Source organism: Aotus nancymaae, unplaced genomic scaffold (assembly GCF_030222135.1).
Source record: "Aotus nancymaae isolate 86718 unplaced genomic scaffold, 86718_ANA_hifiasm-v0.15.2.pri h1tg000012l, whole genome shotgun sequence".
Taxonomy (NCBI): domain Eukaryota; kingdom Metazoa; phylum Chordata; class Mammalia; order Primates; family Aotidae; genus Aotus; species Aotus nancymaae.
In genome coordinates, this window is record NW_026988423.1 from 6,331,075 (window position 1) to 6,351,760 (window position 20,686).

The window sequence follows — 20,686 nt, forward strand, 5'->3', positions numbered from 1 at the left end:
GGTTTCTTAAAATACGTTTAATTTCCCTTTTCATCTTCCAACTTAGAAGAAATGCTAATTATTCTAAGTTGGAAGATAAAATTAGAAAAGATGTCAATTCAGTTGCACTTTGATGAAAATCTGACCTCAGGACATTAATTTGAACCATAGGAACCGCCTGGAGGGTAGTGCCTTTTGCTGAGGAACACACAGTCGTGCCTGTTGAGTTTCCCAAAACTTACATCTTGTCAAGTCAATCAAACTTACAAGACACTGAGGAATCTGAATATGTTTCCTTGAGTCTTCTGGAGTCAAGCCCATGTGCTGTCACAGAGCGTCCTTGGCATGACGGCCCGTCTCTCACACGGCACAACACACACTCTGTGGATGTTAGATTATTTTAATTTTCTGATAGTGCATTTGGCATGAGGTTGATTTTTTACAACTGCTGATTCAAATATTGTCACAAAATACTTGAAAATCGATCTTTATATATCACTAAATTACTTTTCCATTAGTATCCACAAATACAAAATCACTGAATATAAATTTTCAGCTGTATTTTCTGATCTGATTACATAAATGTTATTTAATTTAAATTAAGCCAAAGTTGGAGCTAAACAGCTTTTCTGTGACCATTTCATCTTTAAGATTAAGTTAAAAAGATTTGCATTTGAAATATCCCTTTATTGAATTGAAATTAGCATTTCCAGTTAATGTCCAGCATCCTCTGAATGCCAACGGTCTTTGAGTAAACAGATGAACCTTCATCGCTCTCTTTTAGTTAAGACACCACTTCACATCATCAGTAAGTAATAACGAAAACCTCTTGGTAATGCACATGAATGCCAATTCCTGTTTTATATATTTGGGCAGGAGGATACAACATATTAATAACAGATAAAAGTATTTTAAAATTCCATGTTATTTTTCTCCTTTACATTCAGTGGCTAAGTTTGGGGATTCATACATTACTCCCAGAAATGGCACAAAATTGTGCTATAATAGAACCAAATAACCACATTGTTTGCAGTTTTGATTTTTTTCTCCAATAAAAGGTACTTACTTATTTAGACAGTAATTTTTTAGTCACAATAAAAATTTATAACATAAAGAGCTTTTGTGTCCACATTAGCCACAAAAGAAATAGGGTAAGCATTTTATATATGTGTGTACATATTTACACACACACACACACACACAAACTGGACCATATTTTCAGGGTTCATTGGAGGAAAAATTGTTTTTCGTTATTAAGTAAGTATAATGTTTTCAAATAGATATAAGACCATTTTGTATGAACAGTGTCAATCATGTGCATTGAGGGATAAATAGGGTAAATGGTGGTTAAACAGCATTCTTTAAAGGGTCATGGACTACTTTCCCCAAATTTCAGAACTGGGAGTCCCCAGCAGGGGATCCACAGAGCAGGCAAGAAAGAACCTGAAATAACCTTTAGAGGAAAAATCACATGGGCAATAACATGGGTCAGCCCCTGCCCAGTGGAACTCATTTCCAGGCAGACACTACGTAGCAATGACATCATCACAACAGTTATATCTAAGAAAGCAGTTTATAAAACAAGCACCAAACCATTGGGCATAATTTTTATCATAATCCACAACCTTTACCCTGAACAATGGAGTTTAATCACCAAAAAAATTACATACTAGGGTTCCAGATGATAGGATGACCCAAGTTATTTAACTTTGCACCACTGCACTTCAGCCTGGGTGACAGAGCAAGACTCTGCTTAAAAAAAAAAAAAAAAAAAAGGTGGGCACATTGGCACTTAAAAAAATAAATCAGAAAATAATATGGCTTCAAGTGAACAAATAAATATAAATTTCTAAAGAAGCCTTCGCATTATCTATTGGTTTTCTCTTGATTTGGTTCCATGGATAATTTCTCTCCAAGTTCTCTAATGAGTTCTGCTAGGTCTTGTGTATTCTGAGACTTTTCTTCAAGGAGTTCATAGCGGAGACTTGAGATGTCCTGCTTAATTTCCTTCAGTTCCCCTTTGAAAGCAAGAGTGATAAGAAGTCAACCATAATATGCAATGCAGAAAAACTTGTGATTGTGGGACAGGAGGAAATTAGCCCTAATTTCACACACAATTTTATTTTGAATCCTTTCAAAGGAAATAAGTTCCTAATGGAGAAGGTGGTGGTTTTCTTAGCTAAATGTTTTGGTGAATGAAGAGATTGTAGCAGAATGATAACAAAAGTCATCCTAAGGTAAGTTAAAAGAAAACGGTAGTGAACAATTCAGGGGTTGAGGCAGCAGCACCGTCCTTGCCTTTCCCAACCACTTCCTCCTCCCTCCAAGGCCACCACGAGAATGATGGCTTTTTATCTAGCAAGTGGCAGCTGTCCCCACCTGTGGAGTTCCCTACTGTTTAACAGAATTGGTGGTTGGTGAGACCCTGTGCTACTTTTCCCCTCGAAGTTCACTCGGCCCGTGCGCGTCTCTGCAGCTCTTCCTCCACTGTGCCTTAGGACCCGGTCCTGACTCACATTCAGGGGCTGATTGTTTCTGTGTTCAACTCACCTTCGTTCACTTCGTCACTCTCCTTATCTACCTGGGCCTGCAGTACATATCTTTTAATGAGCCTCTTCATTATTTTCTAGACGGAGAAAGGAGAAATCTATGTCAGTTTGAGGTTGATGACAAATCTCGCATTTGGAACAAGATTCTGAGTCTTCCTCCCTGTAGTCAGCCCTTTGGAAGTGATGGCTATCAAATACTAAGGTGATTCAGCTGGGATGCATGCGATCTCCACATTTTGCTTTTCTTTCCTTTTTTTGAGACAGAATCTCCCCCTCTGGCCAGGCTGGAGTGCAGTGGCATGATGCCAGTTCACTGCAACCTCCGTCTCCCGGGTTCAAGCGATTTTCCTGCCTCAGCTTCCCAAATAGCTGGGACTACAGGAGCACGCCACCATGCCCAGCTAATTTTTGTATTTTTAGTACAGACGGCGTTTCACCATTTTGGCCAGGGTGGTCTCAATGTCTTGACCTCGTGACCTGCCCACCTAGGCCTCTCAAAGTGCTGGGATGACAGGCGTGAGCCACTGTGCCCAGCCTTGCTTTTCTTTTTAAAGCAGTTCCATATCACCTGGGCTAATGACTCAAAAATGAATTCTTAGAAAAGAATGTTTGTTTAGAGCAAACATGTAATCCCTTCTGTCCATTTCTTGTACTTTATTTGAAAAGTCTTAGAGCAAGACAGTCTTTTAGTGGGTTTGATGAAAGATGTCCACTACCGCTCATGGAAATGGGGAATCGAGCTAATGTCCACTCATTTAAGCCCCATGTGTCTGACCAAAAAATGGAAGCAGTTTTTATTTTAAACTTTCTATTAGTTTGGGAAAGACTAGTTTCAATGTAACAAATTTTTCAAGTACTTTGACTTCTATCATGCAAACATTGATTTTACTATTTTTTTTTTCATAAAAAGAAGGAATCTTAATGGATGCTCAGAAAGTCTTGGATGGATATAGAACTAAAGATTTTACACCTAAGCCAAGGTTAAATGGTAGATAGTAAGTCCCCACCTTCAAGAATCTATTCTAAAGATATGATTTAGTACACGAACAAGTATGTTCATAGTAGAACTAGTTATTTAAATGTCCATCAATAAGGAATTATTTTTAGTAAATTGTCATATATTTATATAAAGGAATATAATACATTCACTGAATTAACAGGAATATATGTTTTGTGGAGAGAAAAATCACAAGCTAAAAACTATTGCTCATTATATAAGTACAATTAACTCATTTATATAGTATTATATATGCATTTCATAACATTATTAAGATATTTGTAAAATTACACACATATAGACATATAATCACCTGAGAGAATTTTTACCAAAAGCAAGCAGTCTTTGTTTCTCAATGGTGGAGTTTGACATGAATTTTACTCTCTTCTTTGTTTTTTTCTAAGGTTTGTCTTTTTCATTGAACATGGAGACTCTCAGATCTGATTCCAAGACTATTTTTTTTTAACTTATATCTCTCTAGCACTTACAAAATGCCTGGTACATGGTAGTTGATAAATACTTGTTGAATTAATGCATTATTTGATAGTGAGGAAAATATCCTAATACTTTATTTTCATTTAAATAATCACATAGTTTAAGAATCTAAATATTATAAATAACAACTCTTATTTCCCTAAAAATCCATGCTTACCTGATACTGTCTTGGCGGATTATTGAGACTATTTAAATGGAAATCTTCTGAGTTCCTTACACTTGGTTGTTTATTGTACCCAGCCTGTAATTTGAAAATAATTAGAAATGAATTCCTATTTAAATTTTCTTTTAAATAATGTAATGAGATGTTATACAATTAACTAATAAATAGTCTCATATACACAAATTATGTCTTCCAAGACAAATCAGTGACACTTTAGGTGTGTTCAGTTTTGTCTGAGGAGTCTCGTAGACTTGTGAGTGCCAGTCACGTTGTCATGAATCATGCTTTAATCTTTTCACAGATACATCCAGAGTAGAGGAAGAGTCAAGCAAATTGAGGAAATAATGGTGGTGATCTCAGAAGTTCATTGATGAGGGATCAACGGTGCCACCTGATAAACTAAGACATTCACACCTGCGGCAGGGTCTGATGTGGCTCCTGAAGAAACACCAGGGTAAGACTGTGGTGGAACAGAATTCAGTTGCCAAAAAATTTCTAATTAATGTTTGAATTTTAGGTACTGCATACTATCCCATTTGGGCAGCATTTTTTAAGTTAAAATACATTTACCTGAATAGGCAAATAAGAAATAATTAAAGCAATCTTCAATAGAGGTGGTAGCATACCATATTAACATGGAGGGGGATGATTTAATATGTTTTCTAAAGGAAAAAACTGGTTTTACAAAGAAATAAGTAGAAGAACTGAAGTAAAACAAGCAGCTCTAAATTTGCATGTTTATGATACACAGCTGTTTTCTGGAGGAAGAGACACCTCGAGATTGTCTTCAAAGATATGCAGTGATTTATATTTCCTGGTGACATCTATGTTGCTGTAAGTAAAGCTCAATGAGACTGAATCAAAATCCTTGTATTAACTTCAAAGCTTTGATGCTTTAGCCACATATTGAATTAAAACAGCTACTCAGACATTCATCTATTGAGCAAGTGTATATTGAGGGTCCTCTGCTAGGCTCTGGGTATAAATGAACATAGGCAATTATGGTATAGCTGAGTTATGGTAATAGCACAATTATGAAAAATATAGCAAGATTGCAAGATTGATAAGATTTGTAATACATAAATCTGGAAATGTTATTTATATAGCATCATTTTTCATGTATCTATTTCCTTTTTCTGTCACTCACTCTAAAGATGTCAGTAAGTGTCCATATATCTTAACTTATACTGAATTTTAAAATCACTCTGATGAATTATAAAATTCATCAAATTAACCAGAGAGAGGCAGTTTAGGTTCTCAAAAAGAGGACTTGAAGCGAACCTGAAGGATAAACCCCATCTGACTTTGCTACAAGCTAGCCATGGAACAGTAGGCGAGATGCTTATCCTTGTCTGACAGACAGTGAAGTGGTCTAGCTAGCTTCTATCATCATTTAAACCGCACTAATTTATGAATTTGTGAAATGCATAAAAAGTTCCACATAACATTTTAAATAACATAATGGGAACCCTGGCTTTGAAACTAGAATTTATGTCTTAAGAACATCATAAAAGGTGAGAACCAAGTGTGAAGCTTAGTGTGAAGCCCACTGAGCACAAAATGATAAAGCGTGCAGGTGAGGAGAGGCTCATAACCATCATGACTGATTTATTTGCCATCTATTCAATAACTCACCTCTGACATTTTGGGCTAGATAATTCTTTGGTGTGGGTGGTCTCCTGTGCATTATGGAATGCTGCATCTAATCTAGGGATTAGATGTCAATCAGAGATCCCACCACCCTCTACTGTGACAGCCAAAAATATCTGCTGGTATTATCAAATGCACCAGATTGGGGGTGGAGGGCACAATCACCGCTGGTCTAGAACCACTGGTATAGTTAAATGGTATAAATCTAAATATTTATAAATCCACAGGGGCATTTTTATGTGACTAGCTTTTTTCTAAGCATGAAATACCAAGTTTTGGATACATATATATTTTATTTTCAGAAAAAAAATCTAGTCAGTTTGTAATACATCATAGAAATTCAGTAATTTTTTTTTTAAAAAACTGAATACCACAGAGAAGAATAACTTATCCAGTGGTGCAAGGAAGTATTATTACCACTTGGTGGCAGAAAGTGCCATTATTTAATGTCTGGAAATCCAAGTCTACAAGACTATTGCATATAAAAGAAAGAAAATTCACCTTGAAAATTGAATAGTATTTAAAGCTCAGGGATTTGGATATTTATAGCTGGTGCCAACATGTATACTGCCACAGAGACTGGAAGTGGGAAGCTTGTTGACTATATGCAAAAAGGACTGAATGCAAGCTTTGTTCCTAATATAGAAATGTACACTCTCTCCAAGTCCAAATGAACCGTTGACTGCCCTCTTAGTTAATACCTTCTACCATATTTTATGCATTGTTTATTCGTTTTCTTTTTCTTTTCTTTTTTTCTGAGATGGAGTCTGACTCTGTCACCAGGCTGGAGTGTAGTGGCATCATCTTAGCTCACTGCCATCTCCACCTCCCAGGTTCAAGTGATTCTCCTGCCTCAGCCTCCCAAGTTGCTGGAATTACAGGCACGCACCACCACACTCAGCTAATTTTTATATTTTAATAGAGATGGGGTTTCACCGTGTTGGACCAAGTTGGCCAGGATGGTCTCTATCTCCTGATTTCACAGTCTGCCCACCTCAGCCTCCCAAAGTGCTCGGATTACAGGCGTGAGCCACGACGCCCAGCCTCGTTTTCTTTTTCATTTCCTAATAATTAGTTTGATATTAATATTTTAATATTTCTTATGTAGGTTCATTATAGGATTAGAGTGAGCAACACTAATAACTTGTTTCTAATTCATTAAAAACAAACAAGTACTCTTAAGTCTTTAAAGTTTCTTATATTGCTGGATATAGAAACAGTCTGGAGAGTCTCCTATTCTACAAGCATTAAATGTCCTGCAACCAGGAACAGAGCAGTGGACTGAAAAGGTGCGGACAACACATTCAGTCGGCAGTCCAGATAGGAATGAAGCTGCATCGTACAGTGCTTATAAACATATTGCTCTGAATCAAGTGGATGTTGATTGAAATTTAGGCTCTGTCACTTGTTTGAAATGGAACTTTAGGCAAATCATTTCACCTCTGTATCCTTAGGATCCTCAGATATACAATAGAGAAAATATTACCTGCTTGCAAGAGCATTGCAGGAATTAAAGAGATGAGGTATAGAGAATATATAGCTTGACATACAGTGGACATTCTATAACTGTCAATACCTATTATTTTATAGAAAGGTAAATATCTACTATGTGGCTTTAGGTCTATTTCATGGTTAACTTTAATCTACACATACCCCTTTACTTATGATGGGGTTATGTCCTGATAAATCCTTTGTAAGTTGAAAATACACTTAATGCACGTAACTACTGAACATCGTTAACTTAGCCTAGCCTGCCTTAAACATACTCAGGACACTTACCTTAGCTTGCAGTTGGCCAAAGCATCTAGCACAAAGCCTATTTTATATTAATGTTATTATAAAAAATTTGAATCAACAATTTGAAGCACAGTTTCTACTGAACACATAGTGCTTTCACACCATCATAAAGTTGGAAAATCAAGTCGAACTATGGTAGGCCTGGGACAGTCTGTAGTCAATTCATCCTGGATATATTTTGCCAAATATTACTTTTTACTAATGTGCCCAAGTCCATGACTAAGTCATTCAAGGAATGAAATATTTAGTGATTCCCACATTCAGATGGGCATTAAAATCTCCTAAGCTCTACTGGGTTTAAAAACCCTCCCTAAGATGACAACTGGAATGTGATCTGTTCAGAAGTTGGCAGATAGTCAAGAAGTTATCTGGCATTATCAGGTTTACACATGTAATAGACTATGGAAGAGATCAACTTTTAGTTTATGCTATCCTTTCAGACTGTATATCTCAAAAACTAATGCTAGCAACCACCAAAGTCAGTGACCTTCAGAGTTAAAGGATATGATCAAAGATAATGAATAGGTCTTCTTACCTTGTTTCAAAATGTATTTTTATATATAGTTCATCCTACTGGTATCTATGGTGCACCTGGAGCAGATGTGACAGCTGCGTTTGTGCAGCTAACTAAATACCTTAAAATTCAAGAGGTCAGAGAGAAGTCCTGAGTGAAATAGAAACTCACTTACCATCTTAGATATAGATGTTATGAAAAAGAGTGAGCAAAAGTCATATGAGTTGGGTAAGAAAGAATGACCCATAAGCATTTTTCTTAGTATGTATACACTTAACCCAAACCATCTCATTAACAATGGGCAAAAATTATTTGAAATATAAATGATTGCCTTAAAAAAAAACATTTTCTCAGGAATACAGTTTAATGTATAGCGTAAAACCAAGGCATGTGAAATGTATCTCAAGTTTTGTTCACCACAAGCTCACCTGGCAAGGGAAAATAAATACTTGTGTTGATTTAGCCCTCCAAGAATCAAATGCCAAGACTGAGTTGAAAGTATGAGATGCAGCAAGGGTTATACCTGCGATAGATAAAGGGAAGTTGGAGCAGAAGACAGAGAAAGCCTCTCCACTGTGAGTCTCTACTCACCTGTGAAAGAGGGAGAGGTGAGATGATTGTGTGGGAAAGTCAGTCCCTCTCTTGGGGAGTGGCACATCTCCATGGCTGCCACAATACACAATTACCAAGAGGCTGTCTAGATTGTTAAACTGATTGGAATCAACATTTTAGTTCAAACTTCACAATTGAGGTCAGACATCACAGGTTTAGTACTTCTTCTACAGTTTGTTTTAAGCTATGATTAAAATATGTATTTTCAGATTTTCTGCCAAGATGGCCAAATAGGAACAGCTCTGCTTAGCAGTTCCCAGCGAGAGTGATGCAGAACACAGGTGATCTCCGCATTTCCAACTGAGGTAACTGGTTCATCTCACTGGGACTGGTTAGACAGTGGGTGCAATGCAAGGAGAACAAACCGAAGCAGGGTGGGTGTCGCCTCACCCAGAAAGTGCAAGGAAAGCCATTAGGGACTTTTCCTGACACTCTAGCACAGATTCTGCGCTTTTCCCATAGTCTTCACAACCCACAGATGAGATTTCCTCTGGTGCCTACAATACCAGTGTCCCGGGTTTCCAGCACAAAACTGGACAGCCATTTTAACCACAGCAGTTTTCTTTTCTCCTACCACAGTGAAGCCTGGAACACCAGCAAGTCAGAGCCACTCATTCCCCTAAAAAGGGAGGGCTGAAGCCAGGGAGCCAAGTGATCTGGCTCGGTGGGTCCAAACCCCATGAAGACCATCAAGCTAAGATCCACTGGCTTGAAATTCTCATAACTAGCACAGCAGTCTGAGCTGGTCCTGAAATATTCAAGCTCAGTGGAGGGAGGAGTGTCCACCATTGCTGAGGCTGAGGTAGGCAGTTTTAACCTCGCCTGTGTAAACATAGTTGCTGGGAAGTTTACACAGCAACTGGGCAGAGCCCATGGCAGCTCAGTGAGGCCTCTGCAGGCAGACTGTGTCACTGGACTCCCCTTTTGCTGGCCAAGGCATCTCTGAGGGACTTCTAAATAGAGCCCCCATCTTCCTGGGACAGAGCACCCGGGAAAAGGGGCAGTTCTGGGTTCCTTTTCAGCAGACTTAAACATCCCTGCCCAGTAGCTCTGAAGGAAGCAACGGATATCCCAGCACAGCACTCGGGCTCTGATAAGGGACAGACTGCCTCCTCAAGTGGCTCCATGACTCCCATGTATCCTAACTGGGAAACACCTCCCAGCAGGGGCTGACAGACACCTCATACAGGAAAGCTATGGCAGGCATCTGGCAGGTGTCCTTCTGGGAAGAAGATACCAGAGGAAGGAACAGGTAGAAATCTTTGTTGTTCTGCAACCCCCACTGGTGATTCTCAGGCAAGTAGGATCTGGAGTGGACCTCCAGCAGAACTGCAGAAGAGGGGCCTGTTTGAAGGAAAACTAACAAACAGAAATAGTTTCAACATCAACAGAAAGGATGTCCACTCAGAGACCCCATCCAAAGGTCACCAACTTCAAAGACCAAAGGTAGATAAATCCACAAAGATGGGAAGAAACCAGTGCAAAAAGGCTGAAATCTCCAAAACCAGAATGCCTCCTCTCCTCCAAGGGATCACAACTCCTTGTCAGCAACGGAACATAACTGGATAGAGAATGAGTTTGACAAACTGACAGAAGCAGCCTTCAAAATGTGGGTAATAACAAACTTCTCCGAGCTAAGGAGTATGGTCTAACCCAATGCAAGAAACCTAAGAACATTGAAAAAAGGTTAGACGAAATGATAACTAGAATAACCAGCTTAGAGAAGAACATAAATGACTTGATGGAGCTGAAAAACACAGCACGAGAACTTTGTGAAGCATACAAAGCTTTAAACAACCAAATCAATCAAGCAGAAGAAAGGATATCAGAGATTGAAGATCAACTCAATAAAATAAAACAAGAAGGCAAGATTAGAGAAAAAAGAGTAAAAAGAAATGAACAAAGCCTCCAGGAAATGTAAATCTATGTTTGATTGGTGTACCTGAAAATGACGGGGAGAATGAAACCAAGTTGGATAACACTCTTCAGCAATTCAGGAAATAATATACAGAGAACACCACAAAGATATTCCTCAAGAAGAGCAACCCCAAGACACGTAATCAATCAATCATCAGATTCACCAGGGTTGAAATGCAGGAAAAAAATGCTAAGGGCAGCCAGAGAGAAAGGTCAGGTTACCCACAAAGGGAAGCCCATCAGACTCACAGTGGATCTCTCGGCAGAAACCCTACAGACTAGAAGGGAGTGGGAGACAGACAATATTCAACATCCTTAAAGAAAAGAATTTACAACCCAAAATTTTTTATCAAGCCAAAATAAACTTCATAAGCGAAGGAAAAAGAAAATCCTTATGGACAAGCAACTGCTGAGCGATTCTGTCACCACCTGACCTGCCTTACAAGAGCTACTGAAGGAAGCACTAAACATGGAAAGGAACAACCAGTACCAGCTACTACAAAAAACATACCAAATTGTAAAGACCATCAACACAATGAAGAAACTGCATCAACTAACGGGCAAAACAACCAGCTAGCAGCAAAATGGCAGAATCAAATTCACACATAACAATATTAACCTCAAATGTAAATGGGCTAAATGCCCCAATCAAAAGACACAGACTGGCAAATTAGATAAGAAGTCAAGATTTACTGGTGTGCTCTATTCAGGAGACCCATCTCACATGCAATGACATACCTAGGCTTAAAACAACAGGATGGAGGAAGATTTACCAAGCAAATGGAGAGCAAAACAAGCAGGGGTTGCAATCCTAGGCTCTGAGAAAACAGATTTTAGACCAACAAAGATCAAAATAGACAAAGAAGGGCATTACATACATAATGATAAAGGGATCAATGTAACAAGAAGAGCTAACTATCTTAAATATATATGCACCCAATATAGGAGCACCTAGATATATAAAGCAAGTCTTTAATGACCTACAAAGAGACTTAGACTCCCACACAATAATAGTGGGAGACTGTAACACCCCATAGTCAATATTAGAGAGATCAATGAGACAGAAAATTAACAAGGATATCCAGGACTTGAACTCAGATTGGACCAAGTGGACCTAAAAGACATCTATGGAACTCTCCACCCCATATCCACAGAATATACATTCTTAGCATCACATCATATTTATTCTAAAATTGACTGCATAATTGGAAGTAAATCGCTCTTCAGCAAATCCAAAAGAATGGATATCATAACAGTCTCTCAGATCACAGTGCAATCAAATTAGAACTCAGGATTAAGAATCTCAAAACTGCATGACTACATGAAAACTGAACAATGTGCTCCTGAATGACTACTAGATAAATAATGAAATGAAAGCGGAAATAAAGATGTTCTTTGAAACCAATGAAAATGAAGATACAACATACCAGAATCTCTGGGACACATTTAAAGCATTATCTACATGGAAATTTATAGCACTAAATGTCCACCAGAGAAACGAGGAAAGATCTAAAATCGACACCCTAGTGTCACGATTCAAAGAGCTAGAGGAGCAATATCAAACAAATTCAAAAGCTAGCTAAAGACAAGAAATAACTCAGAGACACAAAAAACCCTTCAGACCATTAATGAATCCAATAGCTGTTTTTTTGAAACTATCAACAAAATAGATACACCGCTAGCCAAAGCAGTAAAGAAGAAAAGAGAAGTATCAAATAGATGCAATCAAAAATGATAAAGGGGATATCACCACCAATGGCACAGAAATACAGACTACAATCAGAGAATGTTACAAACACCTCTATGCAAATAAACCAGTAAATCTAGAAGAAATGGATAAGTTCTTAGACACTTACACCTTCCCAAGACTAAACTAGGAAGAAGTCGAATCCCTGAATAGACCAATAACAAGGTCTAAACTTGAGGCAGCAATTAATAACCTACAAACCAGAAAAAGTCCAGGACCAGACAGTTTCACAGTCAAATTCTACCAGAGGTACAAAGAGAGCTGGTATCATTCCTTCTGAAACTATTCCAAACAGTACAAAAAGAGCCTAACTCATTTTAGGAGACCAACATCATCCTGATACCAAAACCAGACAAAGACACAACTAAACAAGAAAATTTTAGGCCAACATCCATGAAGAACTTGATGCAAAAATCCTCAATAAAATACTGGCAAACTGAATCCAACAGCACATCAAAAAGCTTATCCATCACAATCAACTCAGCTTCATCAACATGCAAATCTATAAATGTAATCCATCACATAAACAGAACCAAAGACAAAAACCACATAATTATCTCAATAGATGCAGAGAAGGACTTCAACAAAATTCAACAGTGCTTTATGCTAAAAACTCTCAATAAACTAGGTATTAATGGAATGTATCTCAAAATAATAAGAGCTATTTAAGACAGACCCACAGCCAATATCATACTGAATGGGCAAAAACTGGAAGCATTCCCTTTGAAAACTGGCACAAGACAAGAATGCCCTCTCTTACCACTCCTATTCAACAGAGTATTGGAAGTTCTGGCCAGAGCAATTAGGCAAGAGAAATAAATAAAAGGTATTCAATTAGGGAAAGAGGAAGTCAAATTGTCTCTGTTTGCAGATGACAGGATTGTATATTTAGAAAACCCCATCGTCTCAGCCCAAAATCTCCTTAAGCTGATAAGCAACTTCACCAAAGTCTCAGGATATGAAATCAGTGTGCAAAAATCGCAGCATTCCTATAAACCAATAATAGAAAGCCAAATCATGAGTGAACTCCCATTCACAATTGCTACAAAGAGAATAGAATACCTAGGAATACAATTAACAAGGGATATGAAAAACCTCTTCAAGGAGAACTATAAACCACTCCTCAAGGAAATAACAGATGGAAAAATATTCCATGCTTGTGCTTAGGAAGAAGCAATATCATGAAAATGGCCATACTTCACAAGGTAATTGATAGATTCAATGCTATTCCCATCAAGCTACCATTGACTTTCTTCACAGAATTGGACAAAAAACCATTAAACTTCATATGGAACCAAAAAACAGCCCGCATAACCAAGACAATTCTAAGCAAAACAAACAAAAAAGCTGGAGGCATCATGCTACCTGACTTCAAACTATACTACAAGGCTACAGTAATCAAAACAGCATTGTAGTGGTACCAAAACAGAGGGATAGATGAATGGAACAGAACAGAAGCCTCAGAAATAATGCCACACATCTACAACCATCTGATTTTTGACAAACCTGACAAAAGCAATAGAGAAAGGATTCCATATTCAATAAATGGTGTGGGGAAACTGGCTAACCATTTGCAGAAAACTGAAACTGGATTAACTCCAGATGGATTAAAGATTTAAACATAAGACCTAACACCATAAAAATCCTAGAAGAAAACCTAGGTAATATCATTCAGGACATAGGCATGGGCAAGGACTTCATGGCTAAAACACCAAAAGCAATGGCAACAGAAGCCAAAATAGACAAATGGGATCTAATTAAACTCAAGAACTTCTGCAAAAGAAACTATCATTGGAGTGAACTGGCAACCAACAGAATGGGAAAAAATTTTTGCAATCTACCCATCTGACAAAGGGCTAATATCCAGAATCTACAAAGAACTTAAACAAATTTACAAGAAAAAAATAACCCCATCAATAAGTGGGTGGAGAATATGAACAGACACATCTCAAAAGAGGACATTTATGTAGCCAACAAACTTATGAAAATAAGCTCATCATTGGTCATTACAGAAATGCAAATCAAAACCACACTGAGATACCATCTCACACCAGTTAGAATGGCGATCATTAAAAAATCTGGAGACAACAGATGCTGGAGAGGATGTGGAGAAATAGGAACACTTTAACACTGTTGGAGGGAGTGTAAATTAGTTCAACTACTGTGGAAGACAGTGTGGCAATTCCTCAAGGATCTAGAACTAGAAATACCATTTGACCCAGCAATCCCATTACTGGGTATATACCCAACAGATTATAAATCATTCTATTATAAAGAAAGACACATGCAAATATATATTTATTGCAGCACTGTTCACAGTAGCAAAGACTTGGAATCAACGCAAATGCCCATCAATGATAGACTGGATAAAGAAAATGTGGCACATATACACCACGGCATACTATGCAGCCATAAAAAAGGATGAGCTCATGTCCTTTGCAGGGACATGGATGAAGCTAGAAACCATCATTATCAGCAAACTAACACAGGAACAGAAAACCAAACACCTCATGTTCTCAGTCATAAGTGAGTGTTGCACAACGAGAACACATGGACACAGGGAGGGGAACATCATATACTGGGCCTGTTGGGGGTGGGAGGCTAGGGGAGGGATAGCAGGGGATGGGGGAATTGGGGAGGGATAGTATTAGGATAAATACCTAAGGTAGATGATGGGGTGATGGATGCAGCAAACCACCCTGGCACATGTATACCTATGTAACAAACCTGCATGTGCTGCACATGTACCCCAGAACTTAAAGCTTAATAAAAAATAACAAAAAAAAATACATATTATGAAAAGTGTAACTCTCATTTTAAATATATAATAAAAATTTTACATCAGTAAAATGTATAATTTTCCACATTTTTAGAGAAGCTACAGGGAAAATAAAATTATTTGATTTGATAGACACCATAGTTTCTATCATAAAGAAAAAGCCATTTTGGTTCTATTTGAATTTTCTCCTATCTGCCTAGTGACTTACTTATTATACATCCTTCATGCTTTCAGCATGAGTATTTTCTTACTAGAAAAATGTAAGATCCAATTTACAGTGACCTATTATCGCAAAAAAATTACTGACATTTACAACCAAATAACAAAAAGAGCCATTTCTTTATAATATGAGACATTACATTTGCATAGGTAATAAATATTTTAGGATTTGTGGGCCATATATGGCCTCTCTCACATACTCACATATCCTTCTTTATTTTTTCACAACTTTTTAGAAATGTAATTTTTTTTTTTTTTTTTTTTGAGATGGAGTTTCGCTCTTGTTACCCAGGCTGGAGTGCAATGGTGCGATCTCGGCTCACCGCAACCTCCGCCTCCTGGGTTCAGGCAATTCTCCTGCCTCAGCCTCCTGAGTAGCTGGGATTACAGGCACACGCCACCGTGCCCAGCTAATTTTTTGTATTAGTAGAGACGGGGTTTCACCATGTTGACCAGGATGGTCTCGATCTCTTGACCTCGTGATCCACCCGCCTCGGCCTCCCAAAGTGCTGGGATTACAGGCGTGAGCCCCCGTACTCGGCCAAAATGTAATTTTTAAAAATCTCTCTCAGTCTGAACAAAAACAGGCTGAAGACTGAATGTGGCCCAAGGGTTATGATTTGTTGACCCCCTACACTAGCCTCCTAACCACTAAACTATCTTTCTAGAGTGAAATGACTTTGGAGCTCTGTTATATAACTTATTTTCCATGTCTTAAGTTTCCCTTATTGAAATCATTTTAAAATGCAATCTGGATTCACCTGGATAGGCAAGACAAACATAGCTTGTCTGAACAGCAAGAATGTGCCAATTTGCAATGACCTTAATCCGCTGACTCTCCTGGATGACCCGGGATGATTTCTACTTCCCTTCTTGCTGTCTTACTCTCAACCCACGTGGCCCCATCACTGTGGCTGAGCCCCAGACTGTGGCAGGACTCCCAGAATTCATGCATAGGTCCCTCACCCACATACTACTTCCCACTGAAGGCCTTCCCACCTGTGATACTGTTCTTTGGAAGCTCCTCCCAGTCAAATCTCCTAATCTTACTAGGGCTAATGGTTTAGGGTTTCCCTGACCTAAAGCTCTCCTTTTTGTTCTGATTTGTAATGGGTAATGATTGACATGCTAGTGGAAGCGATGGTTAGAAAGGAAGCTGGGTGGCCGGATATCAGATAGGCCGAAAAAGGATTCCTATGTTGTTGGGGGAGGTAACACAACCAGCTTAAAACACACACACACACACACACAGTCTCCCTCCTTGTCATCTGTGTTCCATGGGATGGCCATGTAGCGTAGTTCTGGCCAATGAGATATAACAACAGAAATTTTTGGGAGATTCTTCTGAGGGTGCTGGCAGATTGAGTAGCATGCCCTACGTTCCCTTTGCCCTTACTCCTACATGCCTGAAAAGTGGATACAATAGCAGAAGGAAAAGCTGTCCTCTTACACCTGACTATGACAAAAAATCCAAGAGAATCACAGAAACTCACGCCTGACAACAGACCCAAACTGCCTAAATCTGGAGAGTTAAATGAGGCAGGGAAGAAACAACTGTTTTGTTTAAACCGCCATGATTTGAATTTTATATTACTATGTGTAATTGAACGCACGTCCTACCTGATACATTGCCCTTTTCCTAATTCATTCCTTTATCATTTCCTTTTAGCAACAAGCATTTTTGTGCCCTCACTATGTGTATCCCACAAAAAATGAAACATGTCCTCATTGTTGAGGATTTTGCTACTCCCAGCTAAGGAGCTGATAGATCTCTAGAGCACATCATTCATTATAAACGGTGTCTACCACAATAGCCATTAAGTTCCCACAGTGCCTTTTTCCATCACTTCTTGATTACTGACAAATTAGGAGGCACTGGGGACCACATGTGCTCTCTACCTGAGCTGCAGAAAGTGAAGTTAATCGTATCCTCCCATCAGGTTCTTGACAGATTCATCCCTTCATATTCCCTTCTCTGTATCACTAGTCCTACATTCCATCACCATAAGTATGTGCTTCATATATGTCTTAAATATACACATAATTCTTTTTTGCTTATCAAGTATAGGCTTACTTCCACCTCTCAGTAACGGAATTTTTGAGAATTGTTAAAATAGTTGAATTATTTAATGTGTCTGTTCTCTGCTTCTTAAAACTGCTTCTGAATATCTGTCCCTTTCTCTGAAAAGACAAACCTGATCATACGCATATCATATTTTCAAATATTAGCTTACCTGTTTTTTGTCAAGTGATAATTTTGAAAGGTCTTCACGACTTCCTAAAACTCCAAGTTTCTTTTCTTCATTTATCTTTTAAAGACAGAAAGTGAAATGAGTATAACTGCAGAACCAGTTTCACTCTTCATTCCGTATTTTAAAAGCCATCTGGTCTAATTCCCCAACAAGTTTAATGAGAGGAGCATATTCTTACTGGGTTCTTCCCTTTGGCAAGTGCTTGGACGTTTCCTTTGGACTCTGAATTCCCTCAAGCTGCAATTCTAATCAGACCTGTAAACCACTAATTTAATTATGTAAAAGAAAGAAGGGGAATTTTTTGCCACTCAGTCCACTGAGTTCTGTAAGTCATATTTCTGGAACAATGTCATAGATGGTATATCTTTCCAAAATTTCTGCACAAATTAATCATAACTACATTTAAAGAAAGCATTAAAATTCTGAAAGTACTTTTATATACTTATTTTATTTGATCTTCAGGATGCAGATATAATTTTTTCACATATGACAGATGAGGAAACGAACTCAGAGAATGTGTTACTTACTTGAGAACTCTAAATAGTAAATGGCAAACAAACAGTGCAGGAATTGCAATATTCCTTTTACTTAATGATAGAATCTTACCGTTCCAAGGAAACTTTATAATCATTTGGCCCAATTGCCCATGCAGTGTAAGAAGGAAAAGTCTTCAATAAATTCCCACTGTCAGCCACCTGGCATTTATTGACTGCCTACAATGGTGGGAAGCTCACTACTTCTAAAGGCAGCCCACTCTTCTGTTGGGCAGATTTTCTTGTCAAAAGTTTGTTCTTAGACTGAATTAAAATTTAACTATTTGAATTTTTTTGCCCATTGCTTCTCTTCCCATTTTGGAAAAACAAGTGTGCTTCCTAATTAAAGATGGAAATTATAAAGACATTTCTGGTCATCTTCAATGTTCCTTTATCAGAAGAAACAGCTCCTTCAGTTCTCCCTCATATGACACTATATCCATATGTGTCCCATTCTGGTCCTCCTCCTCTAGATGCAACTGGTATCTCAGTGCTCCTCCTGAGTATAGTGGTCTGTGCTCAGCAGGGATCTTTGCACAGCATAATTGCTCACTTTCCCCCTCCAGTTAGACACAAATTCCACACGTTCTCTAAACATATCTGAACATGTTGTGATGGCCCTACTGCCTCATTTAAGCACTAAATCTTTTCATGGTTTTTTAAAGATTGCATCACCTTGTGGGATTATTGTTTTCAATCAATGTCCTGAGCTTGCTTTCTTTCTTGAACTACTTACCAAGCCTGGTCTCCCAAATTGCATGTGAGCAACTGATTTCTGAACTTTTCAATGTGGAAGTTATCTGAGTTCATCAAGTTGCCCCCCAGCCATAACTAGCTGCTGATACATTACCTGGCTCTATAAATTGAAGGAGAAGGGAGGGAGATGAAGCCACAACAGCAAAAAAGCCCAGCACCGCTCTTCTCTCAGTACTCACTCCAAATAACACAACACATTATTTTAGTGATATTTCATGATTTTTTCTTATATTCTTTTAAGTAGGAAACGTTCAGTGTGCTCATGTTAAACAGACACAAGCCAAAGGACTGTACTGTGTGAAGTGGCTGTATGTGGGATGGATGCGCTGCTTCTTTTTAAAGGGATCAGGAACTTTTAGAGCATCAGGAACTGCTTCTTTTTAAAGGGATGTGGCACAGTGGTTACAGTAGTCACGAATGGACATGTCATCAGGAACTGCTGCTTTTTAAAGGGATGTGGCACAGTGGTTACAGTAGTCACAGCATTTAAGAGTACAACTAAAAATTATCAAGCGAAGTTACCTTGTTCATCTCTGCATCTTCCTGGAAATCTTTTTTGTGACTCTGGAACAGCTCAGAAATCCATTTTTTAAGCTTCAGTAAGAGATAGAACAGGGACTTTGGACTTGGCACCAGATTGAAGGGAACAGGAAGTGTTCTCCCCTCCTCAAAGTAGGAAAACCAGAGTTTGGCCCTTGCAAATTTCCACTCCACATCAGCGTCATCCTATACAAATACACATGGCAGTTCAGCAAGGAAATGCATAAACAGAATTACTGGGAGGCTTTTAACATTGTGTTGCTAGATGGAGAACAATGCCTACAAACACTCTCAGACCCCAGTGACGGTTCCAAGAGTTTTTCAAAATGTTAACATTCTATTCACACACTCTTTCTTAAATTTGTCTAAAATTTTGACAGTCTTACAGGACTATGAATCTCCAGGTTTCCATGTGTTTATAAATACCTGATAGATATAAATCTATTTTCCTGCTTTCTGAAAAACACTATGAAAAATTATTCTCTCTTTTATCCTGCAATATATCACTCAGTTATTTGGGACACAGATCAAGATTTCTGGAATAAAAATTTCTACTATTAATCTCAACTTGAGAAAAGGTTAATTTTGAATATCACTCAGAAAAGACTTGGAGAATAATGGTATTCATAAACAATAATTTTTTGAATAAAATATAAATTCATGCTGATATAGTATTTCTAAATTTTTTTATTAAATGAATAACAAATCAGCATTTCTGCTTCTTATGCCTTACTGCCCCACTATACCTTATTGATGTTACATTTGGAAGCAAAGAGTTAAAATTTTCCAGATTACTGGTCAAACGAGTATATAAAACAGGAAATGAACGAAGGGGAACAGCAGCCCATACTCTAATCCTCATTGCTGAGTTAGTTCTTGGAATAGTTAAAACATGTAGGCACAAATGATAAAATGTATTGAGATTATACCTCAATTTCCTGGAATGAACTGTTGATCATGGCAATTAACATATTTAGCAAAACAATGACCATTGTAACATTATAAACTCCATAAAGAACATAACCAATGTTTTCGATGAATTTGTGGTTATAGTTGATGACCACTGATTTCACTTCAGAAAGTCCAAATATAGCCCAGAACAGTGTCTTAAAACTCTCTTCAACTCTGGGGAAAAATAAAAGAAATAAGAAAATGTATAAATAAATAACAATAGTACCATAATAAAA

At 38.0% G+C, this 20,686-nt stretch overlaps 1 protein-coding gene across 4 annotated transcripts in view; it reads right to left on the minus strand.

Annotated features, from left to right (window-relative positions):
• Positions 1-363: 363 nt before the first annotated feature.
• TRPC6 (transient receptor potential cation channel subfamily C member 6) overlaps positions 364-20,686 on the minus strand; it is a 161,415-nt gene continuing 141,092 nt past the window's right edge. For all 4 annotated transcript variants that reach the window (XM_064375355.1, XM_021671675.2, XM_064375354.1 and 1 more), the window contains exons 8-13: positions 20,429-20,624; positions 19,482-19,685; positions 17,653-17,727; positions 4,178-4,261; positions 2,530-2,605; positions 364-1,997 (exon numbers count right to left, since the gene is read on the minus strand). In XM_064375355.1, the coding sequence (XP_064231425.1) occupies positions 1,846-1,997; positions 2,530-2,605; positions 4,178-4,261; positions 17,653-17,727; positions 19,482-19,685; positions 20,429-20,624 (787 nt within the window). In that variant the 3' untranslated portion in view covers positions 364-1,845. The remainder of the gene's footprint in view (positions 1,998-2,529; positions 2,606-4,177; positions 4,262-17,652; positions 17,728-19,481; positions 19,686-20,428; positions 20,625-20,686) is intronic.